The sequence below is a fragment of the Mauremys mutica genome, unplaced genomic scaffold (assembly GCF_020497125.1).
Source record: "Mauremys mutica isolate MM-2020 ecotype Southern unplaced genomic scaffold, ASM2049712v1 001529F_np12_obj, whole genome shotgun sequence".
Classification (NCBI taxonomy): Eukaryota; Metazoa; Chordata; order Testudines; family Geoemydidae; genus Mauremys; species Mauremys mutica.
The window spans coordinates 12,344-31,047 of NW_025423230.1; the positions used below are offsets into that span (position 1 = coordinate 12,344).

Here is an 18,704-nt window from a genome sequence, read left to right on the forward strand (position 1 = left end):
TTGGGTTTGGTCCTGCTTTGAGCAGGGGGTTGGACTAGATGACCTCCTGAGGTCCTTTCCAACCCTGAGATTCTATGATTCTATGATTCTATGATAACACCAAGCACTAGAAACTGACTTCAAGAGAAGCTATTTGCTAGGGTTGAAAGTTCAGCCACTGATGGTTCCCCACCCCCCACCCCCGGGCCTCCCACCATAGCCAGCCTCACCTGGCCTTTGAGACTCCTGAGAACCACAGGGATAGGGCCAGTGAGGTTTCTTGGTAAGGAAAAAGTCCGACTGATTCATGGCTGTGCATGTGGACTGCCCCTTGTGAGCCTAGCGCTGGAAGCTTTGGGACCACCTGTATCAAGTTGGTTCCAAGAGCCCAAGCCAGTGTATTGACGGAAGAGCTCTCTCAGGAGGTCAGGTATTGGGGGGGAAACAGGTTGGAGCGCAGTGACCAGTATTTAGGACAGGGAGTCTGGAGTTCACAGTGCTGCTACGAGAGGCCACCTGACATTGTGACTGTGGCCACAGCAGCTCAGGCTGTTGATGAGTCTATGGATTAGACTTGGTCTACACCTAAGTTAGGTCAGCACGTTGCCCTGTGGTTGGCCACACTCCTGCGTGACATTGCCATGGCAACCTAACCCGCACGGTGGATGCAGCTGTGTTGACAGAAGAAGGCTTCCATCGCTGAAGCGCCTGTCTGTCGGGGAAGTGGTGGGCTACACTAAAGGAAATCCCATTTCTGTTGGTGTGGGCTGTGTCTATACCACAGCGTTATACTGGCCTATACAGTGACAGAGCTATGTCGGTACAGCCCCCCTGTACTGTACATGTACCCATAGGGTTAGACTCCCATTAGGATTCTTTTAAGCATGTTGAGCTTGAATGATTGGAACGGGGGTGCAGGAAGGTTCATAGAATATCAGGGTTGGCAGGGATCTCAGGAGCTCAGCTAGTCCAACCCCCGGCTCAAAGCAGGACCAATTCCCAACTAAATCATACAGCATCATAGAATAGCAGATAGAATCATAGAATATCAGGGTTAAACTGGAGCCACGTCTCCTGCTACGCTGAGTGGGAAATCGAGGCCTTGGGCCTAACTCTTTAGAGTGTACGCAGCTAATCATCCGAGGGCCCTGGAGCGCACTGTCAATGCCTTTTAAACAGGGTTCTCCCTTCTTTGCAGAATATGGTCCCGAGAAGAACGCAGCAGGTGGGGGCGGGGCCGTCCACGGAGCAAGCCTACATCTCCGAGGTGGTTCTGCTGGGGAGCGCGGCCGTGGGAAAGTCAAGCACAGCCTTCCGCCGTGTGAAAAACGACGTCAGGGAATCCGTGCCCACTGTGGGATGTGAGTGAGTGGCAGCAATGAACCAATCCTTTGGTGCAACACAAAGGGCCTGATCTGCGTCTCCCTTGTAGCAGGAGTGTCTCTGCTGAAGTCAGCGGAGCGACGCTAGCGTGAAGTTTGGTTTTGCTTACGCTCTCAGGCCCAGCAGAGAAGCAGCAGGACGTCACTCAGCAGGCAGGGTTAGGGGCTCCAGCTGGCAGCTCTGGCGGCTAACGGAACGTGACCCAACAGACCCCCAACATTAGAGCCCGTGAGCCCGGGGTTAGTTTGGTTTCTCAGCTCAGGCACAGGACTGACAACGGCGAGATCCAGAAAAGTCTGGTTAAGGTGGCGCAAGCTGTGCAGGCGGATGTGCCCATTTTAAAAGCTGGGCCTTGTCTGACGCAGCTCTTCAGAGTATCAGAGGGGTAGCCGTGTTAGTCTGGTTATGTAGAAGCAGCAAAGAATCCTGTGGCACCTTACAGACTAACAGACGTTTTGCAGCATGAGCTTTCGTGGGTGAATACCCACTTCTTCGGATGCAAGCAGTGGAAATTTCCAGGGGCAGGTGTGTATATATAAGCAAGCAAGAAGCAAGCTAGAGATAATGAGGTTAGATCAATCAGGGAGGATGAGGCCCTGTTCCAGCAGCTGAGGTGTGAAAACCAAGGGAGGAGAAACTGGTTCTGTAATTGGCAAGCCATTCACAGTCTTTGTTTAGTCCTAAGCTGATGGTGTTAAATTTGCAGATGAACTGGAGCTCAGCAGTTTCTCTTTGAAGTCTGGTCCTAAAGTTTTTTTGCTGTAGGATGGCCACCTTAAAATCTGCTATTGTGTGGCCAGGGAGGTTGAAGTGTTCTCCTACAGGTTTTTGTATATTGCCATTCCTAATGTCTGATTTGTGTCCATTTATCCTTTTCCTTAGAGACTGTCCAGTTTGGCCGATGTACATAGCAGAGGGGCATTGCTGGCATATGATGGCATATATTACATTGGTGGACGTGCAGGTGAATGAACCGGTGATGGTGTGGCTGATCTGGTTAGGTCCTGTGATGGTGTTGCTGGTGTAGATATGTGGGCAGAGTTGGCATCGAGGTTTGTTGCATGGGTTGGTTCCTGAGCTAGAGTTACTATGGTGCGGTGTGCAGTTGTTGGTGAGAATATGCTTCAGGTTGGCAGGTTGTCTGTGGGCGAGGACTGGCCTGCCACCCAAGGCCTGTGAAAGTGTGGGATCATTGTCCAGGATGGGTTGTAGATCCCTGATGATGCGTTGGAAGGGTTTGAGCTGGGGACTGTATGTGATGGCCAGTGGAGTCCTGTTGGTTTCTTTCTTGGGTTTGTCTTGCAGTAGGAGGCTTCTGGGTACACATCTGGCTCTGTTGATCTGTTTCCTTATTTCCTCGTGTGGGTACTGTAGTCTTGAGAATGCTTGGTGGAGATTTTCTAGGTGTTGGTCTCTGTCTGCGGGGTTAGAGCAGATACGGTTGTACCTCAGTGCTTGGCTGTAGACAATGGATCTTGTGGTGTGCCCGGGATGGAAGCTGGAGGCATGAAGGTAGGCATAGCGGTCGGTGGGTTTTCGGTATAGGGTGGTGTTAATGTGACCACCACTTATTTGCACCGTGGTGTCTAGGAAGTGGACCTCCCGTGTAGATAGGTCCAGGCTGAGGTTGATGGAGGGGTGGAAGCTGTTGAAATCGTGGTGGAATTTTTCCAGAGTCTCCTTCCCATGGGTCCAGATGATGAAGATGTCATCAATGTAGCGTAGGTAGAGAAGGGGTGTGAGTGGACGGGAGCTGAGGAAGCGTTGTTCCAGGTCGGCCATAAAAATATTGGCATATTGTGGGGCCATGCGGGTGCCCATAGCGGTGCCACTGATCTGGAGATATATATTGTCATTAAATTTGAAATAGTTGTGTGTGAGGATAAAGGCACAGAGCTCAGCAACCAGTTGTGCTGTGGCATCATCAGGGATACTGTTCCTGACAGCTTGTATTCCATCAGTGTGTGGGATGTTTGTGTAGAGAGCCTCTACATCCATGGTGGCTAGGATGGTGTTTTCTGGAAGGTCACCAATGCATTGTAGTTTCCTCAGGAAATCAGTGGTGTCACGGAGATAGCTGGGAGTGCTGGTGGCATAGGGTCTGAGTAGAGAGTCCACATATCCAGACAGTCCTTCAGTGAGAGTTCCAATGCCCGAGATGATGGGGCGTCCAGGATTTCCGGGTCTGTGGATCTTGGGTAGTAGATAGAATAACCCTGGTCGGGGTTCTAAGGGTATGTTGATTTGTTCCGGTGTTAGTGTAGGGAGTGTCCTGAGTAGATGGTGCAGTTTCTTAGTGTATTCCTCAGTGGGATCTGAGGGAAGTAGCCTGTAAAATTTGGTATTGGAGCTGGATCTTTAGGCACCAACCTAAGAAGCACGTCTGAAAAAAGTCAGGCCTCAGCATCTCCTGCTCCACCGACACCAGTGGCAAAGTGCCTTTGGAGTTCACTGGCAGGCAGGCTCAGGCCACAGGCAGGACACATTTCTCTGCTGGGGTAGATTGGAGACAGGAAATCATGAACAGGGGACCAGCAACACAGCTGTGTTCATTGTGGAGTCAGAGTGACAGCTAGCGGGTCATTGCAGGTAGTGCAGCATTTAAATAGGTCACCTCAGCGGAGAGTTTTGGTCTACACCTGCCAGTTCTGAGTAACCCAAGAGAGTGTTCACCATTTACTATTAAATGTTATAGATTTTCCCCTCTGCGTTCTCTCCGTGCTCTCCCCCCTGCCCTGGCTCTCCCAGCTGCCCCCACAGAAATACTACCAATCGCACTGCATTATCTCTGGATGGGTGCCAGGCCCAGTCCCGGCGCTCACTGCGACATTGCACCACGTTCTTACTCTCGCTGCAGAAACTGACACAGGCGCATCCTGGAATCCCAGGAACTGCGCTTCAGAGTCCTATCTAGCGGGTTTGGTTGGAACCACCCCTTGTATAATTCCTGGGTGTCAGAAAAACAGACGTAACACTCTGTTCTGCCCTGTTTGTGACAGAGGACGTATGACAACGGAGCCTCCAACGGATGACATTTAAAAGGCTATCTTCCCAGACTCCCAGCAGCTCTGCCCATGATATCGCTCCAGTCACTCTAGTCAAAGCAGCCCATCTAGCCTCTCCAATGTGATCAGCAAACCTGCCTTTGACATTTTCCTGGTGTTTCAACAGACACCCACTCACACTAGAACTAGGTGAAATTTCAGCTGAACATTTTTTCTGAAAAAGCTGCAGATCCAGGGACACCACCACATTTTAGGAGTTCATGGTAACAGTGTTCATGTAACCAGGTTGGTCCCAGAATATTGAAGAGAAAAGGTAGGTGTTTTATTGGACCAATTTCTGTTGGTCGAGAGGACTACGGTGACCAGATGTCTCAATTTTACAGGGACAGTCCCAATATTTGGGGCTTTATCTTATCTAGGTGCCTGTTACCCTCCACCCCCATTCCAATTTTTCACACTTGCTGTCTGGTCACCCTAGAGGGGACAAGCTTTTGAGCTTTACAGAGCGCTTCAGGGTCTGGGTAGGAAGCGGAGTATTTAGCTGTAACACTCCGGTTCCTTCCTCAGACCTGAAGAAGAGCTCTGTGTAGCATGAAAGTGTGTCCCTTCCCCCAACAGAGGTTGGTCCGAGATAAGATCTTATCTCACCCACCTTGTGAGTTCATGGTAGTTTCACTGAATTGTTTTTAAAAAAAATCACAATGTTTCATTTTTTTGGTTTGAAATGACTTTCAAAAATTCCTTTAGTCTTATTTTAAAAAAAATTATTTAGAATGGTCAAAGTTAAAATAAATGTTTCATTTGACCCAGAATAAAATTTCTCTCGACGTAGAGTCAAAATCTTTGAAACATTTCATGTGGTGTTGGACTTGCAATCAATTTTGTTTTGACTTTTCAAATTGCCAACAACAAAACCAAACCACCATTATTCACCCAGTTCTGCTACGCGCTCCCATCATCAGAAGCAAAAACATTCATCTCAGTAGGCAACATTGGTGGAAAACATGGCTTTAGTTTTTATTGGAGATGTCAACACAAGGTCGGTTAAGTCTCTTTAGGAAGTTTTGCAAGCTTACAGACCCTGGTATGAGCTAGGGAGGCCATTGATGTTCATGGGACTGATCCCCACCTGTTAAATGTTGACTTCAATGGAGGCAAGGCCAATTTACATAAGCAAGGATCTGGCTCTGTGTCTTTACGTCAGAAATAGGCAGAAAGACCCTTTTCTTCCTGTTTTAAAGAAGGGCCCCGACCTTTGCCAGGAGAGTGGGGATGGAGGCCCCAAGGGGTCTCCCACGCTGCCACACAAACCAGGCAGTCACAGTGCCTACACCAAGGAGTGTGGTGTCATTCGCCAACGTTACTTGGCACTCAGAGAAAGCTTCTCTCCCTCCCAGGGCTCTCTGGAGAGCTTTGGCTCTGTACTGCCCCCTCTACCTCGAGCCCGTGTATTTGTCAGACAATCTGGCCCTTAACAGATGGCTTCTGCCTGTCTACTGTGCACAGCCGCACATTTGAGCTGCTATAGCACTTTCAGACCAAGGATCTTCAAACATTTTGCAGACATTTGCTGGCTTTCGCAGCACTCCAGGGAGGTGGATTTTAATTAGACCCATTATCCATCTAGGCAAGCTGAGACAGAAAGGTTAGGGGCTAGGCTGGGACTTGGCCCACACATTTGCCTGGGGGAGTATGGGAGAACAAAGGCCTCTGCCCCGCTTTACGCCTCTGGGCCAGGTGTGCAGGAGCAAACGTGCACCTCTCACTTCCCTAGAGCAGGGAGAGAGGGGAGCAGGCATGGCCTTGGTGTCACCCCCGCCCACTGGCCAGCAGAGCCCTGCCAGTTTGGGGGTGGGGCAGGTTTGCTGGCATGGGCTAAGAGCAAGAACAAGCAGTTGTAGCTCAGAAGCATCTGAGCACCTCCCCGGGGCTACTCCTGGGACAGCGCTGCTTATGTATAATCAGGGCTGTGCTTAGGGGCCCACGCGAGCCTTAAGTGACTTGCCCAAGGTCATACAAATCACTGTCGGGGAGATTGCAGTATTTCTGTTACAGCAGCACCCAACAGGGGCCAGGCACTGTACAGCTGGATTAGAACTCAAGACTCCTAATTCCCGCCCTGCCATCACATTTCCTCCAGCTAGACAGCTGCAAAACCAAAGCTTGCTAATGCCACCAATATTGATGGATTGAGCAAGAACCATTGTTCTCATTTCTCTTCCCCTCCCCATCTCCCAGCTACACCCCTGCTGACGTGCATTGGTGTACTACCGGGCTGTTATTGGGTAAGACCAGTTCACCAGCCTGTTTGTTGCATTGCTTTTGGGGGGGGGGTGTTTTAATTCTCTCTCTCTCATCCTCCCTCCCCCCGCAGCCCTTTCCAACCGAATCTCGACACCCATCTTTCACACAGATCACCGAGATGAAGGTTAACATTAATTAAGGTGCATGCTATGGCTTTCTCAAGGAGCTGTCCCATCTCTGTCACTTCCAGGTTCTTTCTTCACCCAGCTGGTATGTTTAGAGACTGCCACGGTCAAGCTTGTGATCTGGGACACTGCAGGACAGGAGAAGTACCATGGTGTTTGCCATCTTTATTACAGGGGGGCGAATGCTGCCCTTCTTGTATTTGACATAGCCAGAAAGGTAAGAGCAGCGATGGCTTGTTCTCCTGCCTCTCTCCTCCAGAAGGGTTTGCCTTTATCTTTCTAAAATATCCCAACTGAATCTTGATCATGCAGCCACGCTGCTGGTAGGCTGCAATAGTTCTAGTGTAGGGTCGCTTCCCAATACGTCTCCAGACATTTCAACCAAGACTGCTTTTTCCTGCGCACATCACGTAAGGGCTACACATCATGGGCAGGTTTATCCTTCTCTTCTGGTAAAGATGGGTGAAGACATGCAAGGAACTGGTACAGACATTTCACTGACAGTGGACAATAAATGCTCACGTTTTCCCCCTCAAAGCCAAGATTTCTCTGTCTACCCCTGCCTCCCAGCCCAGTCCAGCTCACCAGCCAAGTAGGTAATGAGGGAGCATCACTAAGTGCTCTTTGTTCCCCTACCCTCATGTAACCCACACACACCTGGGTGTGGCGTCCTGTCCCATCTAGTGGCACCAACACCACTTAGAGCAGGGGTAGGCAACCTATGGCACGGGTGCCGAAAGCGGCACGCAAGCTCATTTTCAGTGGCACTCACACTGCCCGGGTCCTGGCCACCGGTCCGGGGGCCCTGCATTTTAATTTAATTTTAAATGAAGCTTCTTAAACATTTTAAAAACCTTATTTACTTTACAGACAACAATAGTATATTATAGACTTATAGAAAGAGACCTTCTAAAAACATTAAAAGGTATGACTGGCACGCGAAACCTTAACTTAGAGTGAATAAATGAAGACTCGGCACAGCACTTCTGAAAGGTTGCCAAGCCCTGACTTAGAGAGAGATAAAATGAGTTACACTAATGTCTGTTTCTGATGGACTGTTCCAGGGGGACATTTCGCATGATCTCCCACTACGTTATGAAGGTTTTTTCCCTTTTACTGGTAATACGCAACACACAGGAACCGCAACACCGAGGGCCATATGTCTGTATTACTGCCATGGTAGTTACAGAAGGAGGAGACCATAGGCTGCTGACGAGTAACATCTCACAGTAACAGAGCTTTATTGAAGAGGTAGACCAAGCTACTAAGAATCCTTGCCCCATCACAAGAGAGCCTAATCACCTCAGCCCATCACCTGTAGGCTGGGTCTACGACCCACTGGGGATCCATGGTGGTTGGGTCATGTCTGATGGAGGAGAAGTCATCATCCTTGGCTTTGGGGAAGCAAGTATATTTAGAGCTGGTTCCATGCTGAGTAGTGCTCCTAGCATCAATATCTGTCAAGTGCATTACCCATTTGTTTCTACCATTTTTACCCCTCACCTGCCAATCTCCTTTGGGCCATGTGACAGCTGCTGAGTATCTGTTGGTTTAATGTCGGTGTGTGTGTGTCTCTCTCTCACCTTTCCAGGCAACTTTTGCGAGAGCAAAGCTATGGTTGAGGAAATTAGAGAAGGAATTTCTTCCCGATGAGCTCGTGATAGTTTTAGTCGGCAATAAGATAGATCTTGCTGCTCAGCGGGAATTCACCTTTGAGGTAAGTGCACTGCAGTAAAATCTCAGCATTTGGCAGATTCTCTCTTTCAAAAACACCACGGCAGCGTGTTCCCCAAGTGCTGCACTTCAGGCTTTCACACTGAACAGTTTATAAGTAAATGTTTACGTGAACGCCATTCTCCTAGCAGTGAGCAATATAGCAAGGCCCCACTGGCTGCCAGCGATGTTAGAGGTCATAAATCCCATTTTGCCATCTGTTTCAGCTACTAACTTTCTTGGATCTTAGAGACTTTTCTGAACTTTGGTGGGTTTGTTCAGAGGGTTCACAGTGTGCATCGGTAGGTTTCCATGTCAGACAGAATGTTCCCAGATGTTGCTTCAAAACTTGCCATCGACGAGTCGATGCAGAGAAAAATACATAGCTGCTTTGAATTATATTAAAAAAATTCAGCAGCCTCACTAGAAGCTGATGCTGCATCACTGACCACCAAGTTCAATGAATGAGAACTGCATGGGACAAAAGAAGCTCGAGGGTTTAACTCTCGGATCCGTGTCTGCACTCCTCTGTTCTTTCCTCTCACGTTGGCACCATGATCGTAGCCCTGACCTCTCATGTCAGCTATCGCAATTCCTGTATCTTCCAGCTTTTTAAGAAGCACATTTGTCATACCAGCTCCTGGAGTATCATCAATGTCAATAAATTCTAGAAAATGCTCTCTGACAGTCACCATTGCAAGGACATTTTCACTAGGTTCTTCTCTTGTTACAAAATGCACCATTAAAGTCATTTATTGCATATGGCTGATGTTAGGTGTGCAGCCCAGAAGTCAACTGCTGCAAATGGACCATTTTGAGTACCACTACAAATTCTTTTTCCCCTCTCCTGCCGGTAAAGGCTCACCTTAACTGATCACTCTCATTAGAGTGTGTATGGTAACACCCATTGTTTCAGGTTCTCTGTGTATATATCGCTTCCTCTTGTATTTTCCACTGCATGCATCCGATGAAGTGGGCTGTAGCCCACGAAAGCTTATGCTCAAATCAATTTGTTAGTCTCCAAGGTGCCACAAGTCCTCCTGTTCTTTTTAGTAATATCTTGCTGACTTCAAATCTGCCACAATCTTCTGTTTGATTTTTGTTACCAGTAACTATATGATCTCATTTTGAATGGTTTTTCCAAGGTAGTGGTGTATGTACATTTCTTGAGTGGTGACTCTTCTTAGATGCTCCTGGAGTACAGCATCAAACTCAGCCATCAGCGCCACAGTTTTAAGGAAGTTTCCATTGTTTGGCCCAGACAGCTGATCTGAAGTGCTAGGTTTTGGGTAGGAAGCATTTTCAGAACATTTTGCCAGTACAGAGACTCTGATGCAATCTTCTCTTGATGCTGATCATCTAGGGTGGCCTTTAACCTTAGTCTCATCTCAAGCTCTTTCCACCTATGCAATGCTCTCTGGTGATTTGCTGCCTTCTCATGGCATGCCAGATTTCTTGCCAGATTTTTCCAGTCCTTTGTTCCTGTAGCACCCAATGTGGCTGGAACATTAGACTGGAAGAGTTTGCAACAAAAACAGTATGCAGCATTCTGGGTTTCTGAGTACATAAGCCGTGGCCTCTCCACTTTGTCACCATTGGGGATTTCATGCCAGTAATGTGTTGGATGGAAACTTCTATTTTCATTGTCTTTGGGGAACATGAAGTTTCACTTGCTGTGGCCCACGCAGAACAAGGAAGTCCCTCAGGCTACTGCTCAAGTGGGTCCACAATCCTGGATCATCTAGACTTAAGGAACTAAACTCAGCAGCAGCTGTTTCTTGTGCCTCCACCACACTCTTCTCTGATCTACGCTTTTCTTCAGGAATGTGCACGGTTACAGCCATTTGAGATGGGAGATATGGATGCTGCAGTAGCTGCCAGGTCACCTGCACTCTGACTAACTGGGAGATCAGGCATCTCCTCACCACTCACATCCTCACTGGGGCCGGAAGGCTCACGGTGAACATTTGTGTCTATGTATCTCAGGAGAGCTCCTTCCTGCTTAGATAGAAAAGCTTCCTTTGCTTTCTTTCTTTTTCTGAATGCTGCCCCAGAGGGGCGTTTTCTTCTTTCACTCATGACTGCTGTTCTGTGCCAGCTAGAGTGGCTCTCAACACTCAATGAAAGGGGACAAATAAGCAGGCTGGTAGCAGGGCCTGAGTGAGGGAAGATATCAGCATCTTAAGGGCCTAACTGGCTCCTATTATGTCAGGTGTCTGCCTGTTCTCCTCAAGTGGGTTCAGGGAAGCAGCAGGAAACAGGAAGCTCCCTAAGAAGCTGGTGTGAATCAGTCCAGGCTCCTGGGGGTGCTGGAGAGGTACATAAGAGAAGCCTCCTCCTCTCTCTCCCTGCAGCTCCTGCTGCTTTCTGTTATTCCCTCTCACCTTTTCTCCTGCCTCCTGTTATGTCTCTTGTGCCCTCCTTCCTCCAGCACAGCCCTCCACCAGCTCTGTGCACCTAGAGCAGGGAGAATACATATGCACCAGCACCAGACACATTTTCTACACTCTGGGTCCTAGTGGTGCCCGCCCACAGTCTGGCACCTGAGGCTGCCACCTCAGTTTGCCTCATGGTAAGGCCAGCCCTGGGAATGAATATCTGTGATTTCAGCTACAGAGTTGTTCCAAACATTTCACAGTGACGGTGCAATGTGGTGTTAAATTTCAAATGACATATTCCACATCACCTTTTAAATAAGTATCACTCACCACACTGGTGAGTGTGTCATGCCCGACAAGAGTCGCTGACACAGAGTAACAAACCACTAGTGGGCCTCTGTGTCAAACATGGGTAGGTCTTCAGTGCCGTTAACCCCCCACCCATCCACACACAAACCCACCCACTTTGCAGTGAGGGTGCAGAATAAACGATTCCAGTGCTGATAGGCCTCCAGTGTCTTCCCACAATTCCCCTGGTGCGCCCAGAAGGAGAGTGCGTGGAGTTCTCCCACAATCCCCTGGGAAGGAATTAGAGTGGTTCAGCGTACTGCAGCAGACAGAACCACGGGCTGTGCCTCCAGAAGCCAGAGCAACACGAACGGGAGTGCGCAGCACCAGTGGGGACACAATTTGGGAGGGAGTTGCCATGTGGCTGCTGCCAGCCAGGCTAGGCCAACTTGGGTGCCAGTCACCTGAGTTAGCTGCTTTGAAGACATAGAAGGGTGAAATACAGCTGGAACCGCAGGCTGTGTGTCAGCTGGACACGTGATCAATAGCACGTGCCCTTGCCTAGCACCATTTGATCATGCAGACAAAGGTTGTTGTGATGCCTCTTCTCCAGGGCTCTGGTGGGGGTTAGGACTGGCTGGAAAACAAGACTTCCATTGTGTGAGAAATAGAGGCACCAGGCAGAGCAGGGATTCAAACCTGGGCCTCCCACACCCCACGGGATCGCGCTACGCACAGAGCTGTGGCTAGTCTGGGCTGGGGGGAGGGGGAGAAATGGGTTCTCACCCCAACGCCAGCCTGGGCTTGAAGAACGTTCTTGAGGAAAGTTGTGGAAACGTGCGTGTTTGGCTTAACAACACGTTTCTGCTTTGCCACACCAGCATTTTCCAATAGAAACACGTTGGCAAAGAATCCCTGACCAGCTCTAGCGGAGAGAGGAGTAGGGTGAGCAGGGAGCAGGGAGGCTGCGCGCAGTAGCCTTATCTGCCAACTTCCTGACTTGTGGGCTTTAAATCTCAGCCCAGGAGAGCCTGTTAGTGCATCTATGGTTGCAGTTGTGCCCCTGCTTTGACCCGGTGGTATTAATGTGTTAACTCCTTTCTCCTCACCCCCCCCCCACACACTTTGGACAAGATCTCGCTCTGAATATCCAAACCAAGCCGTCTGCAAGGCTAGTGCATCCAAACCCGGTGAGCCAGGGAGTTTGAACAGGGTCCAGTCAGAGAGCGGCTGCAATGCCTTGAGCTGTGCAAGACAGAAAACAAGCGTTGCCTAAACAGTTCGGCTGCAACCGTGTGCCTGGAACAGAAGGAGCGTGAGCTGGGGAAATAGGAAGCTTTAGGCTTCGCAGCAGAATCTGCTGGAATCCAACGGTGGCTCTATCACCGGACACGCTGCTCTTCAGAAAGGTGGGGAACTAAAGTCAGTGTAAACTAAGAGCTTGTCTGCACGAGTGGGGGTACAAGGTCTAGGGTGCACTTGTGTGTTGTGCACTAACTGGCCCATAAGGACCTGCTGGCACGCACAGAGAGTTCCCTAGTGTGCGTCACTGCAGCACGCACAGGCCTGTTAGTGCACAACACACTGGAATGTGTCCCACTCCAGTGCAGACAAATGCACCATGCAGATGAGTTCTGAGCCTTAAGGCTCCTTGTACATCATTAGTCTGACAGTGCAAGTGCTGGAGCTAACGACAGGGGTATGAGGCCTTAAGGCAGTTTGGAGCATCCGGCTTGGAGATTTGTTCCAGAGCCACCCTTGCAAATAGCTGGAGATTTCTGCATGTTCCTCTTCCTACTTCTCAGCCACTAGTCAGGAGAACCGCAACTTGCCCTGCTACACTAGTGTTTGTGTCCATTCCGAGCTCGCTTCTCCAGGTTGGCACCATGCAGCCCTGTCCACACTGGGCAGGGCCCTGTCACACCTGCGGTGTCTAATCACACAGGGAGGAGCTGTGCCTCCCTGCCAGGCCTAAGGACAAGAGCCAATACCTTGTAAATGGAGCCCTTATTTCCACCACTTTCCAGGACATTTCCCAAGCTGGATGTGATTACCGTGCAGAACACACCTACGTCTACTTTGAAATAACCCTGTTTTTGTACCTTCCCCACCCAACTAGGAGGCGGAGGAGTTTGCAAAGAGTGAAAGCTTAACCTACATGGAAACGTCGGCAAAATCCAACCACCAAGTGACCGAGGTGCTTGTGGCCATAGGTCAGTTCCAAGTGAGAAGCCGCTGGACAGGTAACAGCACTGGAGAGGTCTGTGCCAGCTCTCTGCCTTGTGAGCGATAGCACTGCACCGCTTGTCTCCTCCCAGTTGCTCAGGGGCAATTAGGGTTGAGTCACTTGACCTGAAGAGGTCCAGGAACTGGAAAGTCTTTACTGTGACTGCAGCAGTGCCTTGCCTCTAGGCCTAGACAAGAGGTGACGGGTACACTCTGGCCTGTCAAGCCTCACAGCTGCCAAGAGCGAGCGAGAGAGATCCAGAGCAGTGGCTTCCCCATTGCAAACACAGACAGGCTGCCCCCCTGCTGCCCCCCTCCCCAACTTCTGAGACAAGCAAACTTCTGGAGTGGTTCTGCCTTTGCCGCCGGGGTGAGGGTGGAACCTGCTGAGCGCTGAATGGGGAGGAGGTTCACCCCCCCTTTGGAACACCAGTCACTGGCCCTAGCAATGGGGAAGTGGGAATTTCTCCCCACTCCCCAGATTCCTCACTGTCACTCCCAGAGGATCTCTTCTCTCCGAGACCCATTCCCCTTGGCCCCAGTTATGATCCCCAGACAAACCAAGCCATGTTGCCTTCATCCCCCAGGCCAGAGATCAGAGGCCTCACCCAGGCTGGAAAACAAGATCCCTGCATCCTTCTTCCTTAGGGGGTAGAATAAAGCCCTCGAACCGGCTAGGACAGTGGCTCTCAACCTTTCCAGATCACTGTCCCCCTTTCAGGAGCCTGATTTGTCTTGCGTACCCCAAGTTTCACCTCGCTTAAAAACTACTTGCTTGCAAAATCAAATCTACAGCTGTGTCGCAGCACACGACTACTAAAAACTGCTTACTTTCTCTTTTACCATCATTAATTAGAATATAAATATTGTACTTACATTTCAGTGTATAGTGCACAGAGCAGCATAAACAAGTCATTGTCTGTATAAAATTGGAGTTTGTACTGACTTAGCTACTGCTCTTTAATGTGGCCTGTTGGAAACCTAGGCAAATATCTAGATGAGCTGATGTTCCCCCTGGAAGAGCTCTGCATATCCCTGGTTGAGAACCACGGGGCTAGGCAACAGAGCCAGAGGCTCAGCTAGACTGACTCAGCCTCGCTCCACTGGACTGGCCCAGAGAGTCTTTGAGGTTTCTTCTTTCTTCAGAGGACAGACACATCCAGCCCCCTCCCAAGAACCAGCTATGCCCAGAGACAATCCCGAGTGGTCAGTCCTCCCTTCACACGAACGCCGACTACTGCCAAGCCCCCAACGACGCTGGGTTCATGGGAGGCTAACCAGAACCAGCAGTTTGCAGACACTTCTGGCGAGCCGTTTCTTCCCCACATGCAGGCCTGGAACCCTGGGGCTCTGTCCCACCCATCCCACTTCACCTCCTGGGCCTCTGATACGTAGCTTACCCCACAGATGTTAGCCAGCTGACCCTGTACTGCCATATGGGGATTCAAACGTGGGGTATGCCTCCCCCTTGACCCTGCACTAGTGCACAAATGGCAAACCGCTGCCATTACCTTGGCAGTCCGTGAGATGGCACTAGAGTCTTCTCATGTTTGTTCCTATTAATGAAACCGCTTGGAGAAAGCTCTAGAATAATAGGACACAACGGCAGCAACAGATTCCACCTACAGCATATCATGAACCAATAATAAGCATTTACTACCCCATAGATATTCTTGGTCCTTAAGAATGCTAGCAGTTTGAGAGTGACAATTCAGGAGACACCTAGCACCCATCTTATGCCAGTTTCAAGTTAGGGTCTCCTACTTCTACTTCCTTTTTAAAAGAATTTCACTAAAGCTTATAGAGATGTGATTTGCACATCATCACCACCATTCTATCTGATAATGGGATTTCCTACAGACAACTTGGTGCAATACAACATTTGCTGTCCTGAGATGTTTTTAGGGGGATGTCCATGATGCAGGTGCGGTGGAATCTGTAGATGTTCTAGGGTGGGGAATGAAGAGGTGTATGGGAGAGTCCTGAGGGAGGGACCATTTTCCAGAAAGAACAAAGGAGCATGAGGAAAATTGTGGATGGAAGTTTGTTAAATAGTAAGTGCAGGAGTCCTAGGCCAAGAAACATATGGGTCTCAAGGTAAAAAAATAGGAAGTTAATAAAGTTAAAATGTAAACTTAACTTAAATCAACATTATAAATAAGAACATACCGGGTCAGACCAAAGGTCCATCTAGTCCAGTATCCAGTCTTCTGACAGTGGCCACTGCCAGGTGTCCCAGAGGGAATGAACAGAACAGGTAATCATCAAGTGATCCATCCCCTGTTGCTCATATTTAGATATTTTAAATCTTAATAAATTTAGAGGGACAGATCCCCAGGCCTAGCCAAATAGCACATGAGGGATGGAGAAAGTGGCTCCTAAGGTTCCTTTTCCTCTCTCTCTTGCTTGTTGTGGGTCAGTCCTTGGCATAAATTGAAAGAGCCCTGGGGCTGCTCTAAGTTTCACCCCCAGGAACCATTCTGCTGGTTGGGGATCGGGCCACACCCCAGCCCACTGCTGATGGGAGGGGAACCCCTAGCTGGGGAACCCCTAGCTGCTCCATTAGCGGATGGAAAGTTGCCCTAACAAAGTCAAAGGAGGGTCCACGTATGTAGCACAAAATGTTACAATAGCTCAGCAGAGAAGGACCGAGAATTTCTTATTCTGAGTTTCTTCACAGCTCCCGAGTTAATGAAATAGGAACAACAGAAGGAACCAGCCCCTCAGCCTCAGCCCTGGAAGAAGTCACGCGTGGACCTGCGAGAGCCAAGCAATCACACTAAGAAGTGTTGCATGAACTAAAGGAAATGGCAGACTGACCTAAGGTTACCATCAAGTGTGTTTTTATGGGGGGGGGGTAAGGGGGTAAGGGAGGCTGGCCCTATGTATTGTGTGCAGGCAGCATGGTTCTAGGGGGCAGCTGGTGAGTCAGACTGTGATTATTGCTCTTATTTTTCATTATTGTCAGTGTTCGATTGAAGAATTGTACGAGAGGAGATATTGCCGAATGCAAGGAACCTGAAAAGCGCTGCAAGTCTCCTCTCGCTTGTGTTTGCTCAGTGTTATCATTATACAAGAATACAGTGCAAAGTAGCTTCACAAATAAAAACAGCAAAAGGGAGGAGTAGTCTCTCTCTCCTCCCCGCCCCCCTTCACCTTTGCAAATTCTATAAAACTTTTACAGAGGCTGTTAACATTAAGGTCACCCAATCATTAAATGCAAGACATGGAATAGCCAGAACATGCAGCTCAAGTTTAATATTGCCTTAAGTACTCATGATTTTGTCATGAGTCTTGTGATTTTTGGGGCGTTTGTTAAAGCTTCAGCTGCTGGAGTCAAATGATCACTTGGGAATCTTTAAACAAACAACAAATCCAAAACTAACATTTTCTGGCCCTCCTGGTTGTGGAAAAAACTGAGAACATGAAACAAGCACACCCTGAAGGTCCAGAAACCAGATTGTAAATAAGGAGACTCTGAACATTGTTTAAAAGTCTCATGAATTTCTGGGAGGAGATGGGGGCTGATTTCTCATTTGAGTACCTGGGATTGGCAACACTTCAATAGTATAGATTTAAAGAAATAAACCAGGGCCTGATTCTCCTCAAACTTACACACTTGCAACACTAAAGCGAATGGCGTTAACTTACATTGGTGTAAATAAGAGAATCAGACCTTCTCACTTAGGCCACGTCCACACTAGAAACTCCAGCTGGCACAGTGGTGCTGCATCTACACAAAAAGGGTTTGCCAGGATGTTACCCAAGCCCAGCAAACTTTTTCTGTTGCAGACTACGCAAAAAAAAATCAAATTTTGTCAAGGAGCCAGGGTGGATCTGTTTTGATGGTGGGCTAAGCATGCTTCTCTCTTCCCCTCCTGCTTGGGTGGCATATTAGCCCCCCTTGCAGTGGGTTTTGTTGTAAAGACACATTTAGAGGCATGGGGCAGTTCACACCTCTCAGGGTGGTTGTTTCTGGCCATCTGCTGGCTCAAGCCAGGTCTACACTACAGCCTTCTGCCAGCATGGCTGGATCGGGGGGGTGACCCCTGTGTAACACACCTGTGCCTGCACCAAGCCTGGAGTGCCAATACACAGCAGAACTGCACTTCTACTGGGACAGCTTGTTTCCCCTGCGGCGGTGGGGAGAGTCTGGAATAATCCATGGGGGCAAAGCCTTTGAAGGGCAGGCCAGACCCCAGGCAGACATCGCCACGTTGGTTAGTCTCAGTTCACATTTTCCATCCACTGCCCTGCAGCCAGGAGCAGGGCCGGCTTTAGGCCAATTCCACCAATTCCCCTGAATCGGGCCCCGCGCCCAGTGATAATCCTTTCCCTGGCTAGAGTCGCCTTTTTAATTTTTACTCACCTGGCGGCGCTCCGGGTCTTTGTCGGCACTTCGGCGCTGAGTCCTTCGCTTGCTCTGGGTCTTCGGCGGTGGGTCCTTCAGTGCCACCGAACACACCTGGAATGAGTGAAGGACCCGCCGCTGAAGTGCTGCCGAAGAGTCGGAGCGCCGCCCAGTGAGTACAAGCCCCATGTGGTTTTTTTACATTTTTTTTTGTAATAGTCATCCCTGCCGAGGCCCCGTCAAAACTGTTCAAATTGGGCCCCGCACTTCCTAAATCCGGCCCTGGCCAGGAGGGTCAGAAGTGGGACCCCAGGAGCTGAAGCCTTAGGCCTGGGTCTATAGTTTGTCTATGCACTGATCTGGCTCTGGGAAGTGAATCAGCCCTGCCTCCAGCATAGACCTGTCAGGCAGAATCCATCACCCACATCCCAGGCAGCTCAAAACCAAAAGGGAAGGGAGAGGCTTATCTGAAAGGGTCCTCAGGAGACAGGCCACCCTCCAGCAGGAGCAGATCACTGGCTGGGCTCTGGGTCACTCAGAGGATCCAGGGGTTTGTCTAAGAGGAGGAACTCCTAGGCTGCTGCCTCTTCCTGCTTAAATACCTGCCCTGCTACGCCCAGCTGGAAGCTGGCTGCCTCTAATTGGCAGGCTGAGCGGGGCCTCTGGGGCCTGGCTCCCTTTGCAGAACATTAACCCTTTTCCTCTCTGATTGAGCGTGGGACACATTCACCCCAGCGCTGACACACTCCAGAAGCCTTCTCAGCCCCTGGGCGGTCGTTCCATGTGCTTCCTGCCCAGCAGCCTCACTGTGCGCAAGGCTTGTGTCACTTTTGGAGGCGGAGAATTTCCCCCTCCCCCGTCAGTGCAGTGACTCCTGAGTTACCCTGGAGGGAGAAAGGGGAATCGGGGCCCCTAATTATGGGGTAGTTGCTGCTTTCCCCGGCAGCGGCTG

At 49.7% G+C, this 18,704-nt stretch overlaps 1 protein-coding gene across 2 annotated transcripts; it reads left to right on the forward strand.

The window, feature by feature from the left end:
* Positions 1-459: 459 nt before the first annotated feature.
* Positions 460-16,729, forward strand: LOC123358171 (ras-related protein Rab-17-like). 2 transcript variants are annotated; one of them, XM_045000874.1, is made up of 6 exons: positions 460-1,340; positions 6,862-7,013; positions 8,388-8,513; positions 13,295-13,388; positions 16,082-16,226; positions 16,370-16,729. In XM_045000874.1, exons 1-5 carry the CDS (start codon positions 1,181-1,183, stop codon positions 16,099-16,101), a joined length of 552 nt encoding a protein of 183 aa, XP_044856809.1. In that variant the 5' UTR covers positions 460-1,180; the 3' UTR covers positions 16,102-16,226; positions 16,370-16,729. The 2 variants fall into 2 exon arrangements, with proteins under 2 accessions (XP_044856809.1, XP_044856808.1); XM_045000873.1 differs by lacking the exons at positions 16,082-16,226; positions 16,370-16,729 and having other exon boundaries at positions 13,295-14,315.
* Positions 16,730-18,704: the final 1,975 nt, after the last annotated feature.

Bases quoted from the DNA above. Each gene is read 5' to 3' on its own strand.
- LOC123358171 (XM_045000873.1), top strand. From the start codon at position 1,181: ATGGTCCCGAGAAGAACGCAGCAGGTGGGGGCGGGGCCGTCCACGGAG. The intron at 1,341-6,861 runs GTGAGTGAGTGG...TGTCACTTCCAG, and splicing joins ATCCGTGCCCACTGTGGGAT to GTTCTTTCTTCACCCAGCTG. The intron at 8,514-13,294 runs GTAAGTGCACTG...CCACCCAACTAG, and splicing joins AGCGGGAATTCACCTTTGAG to GAGGCGGAGGAGTTTGCAAA.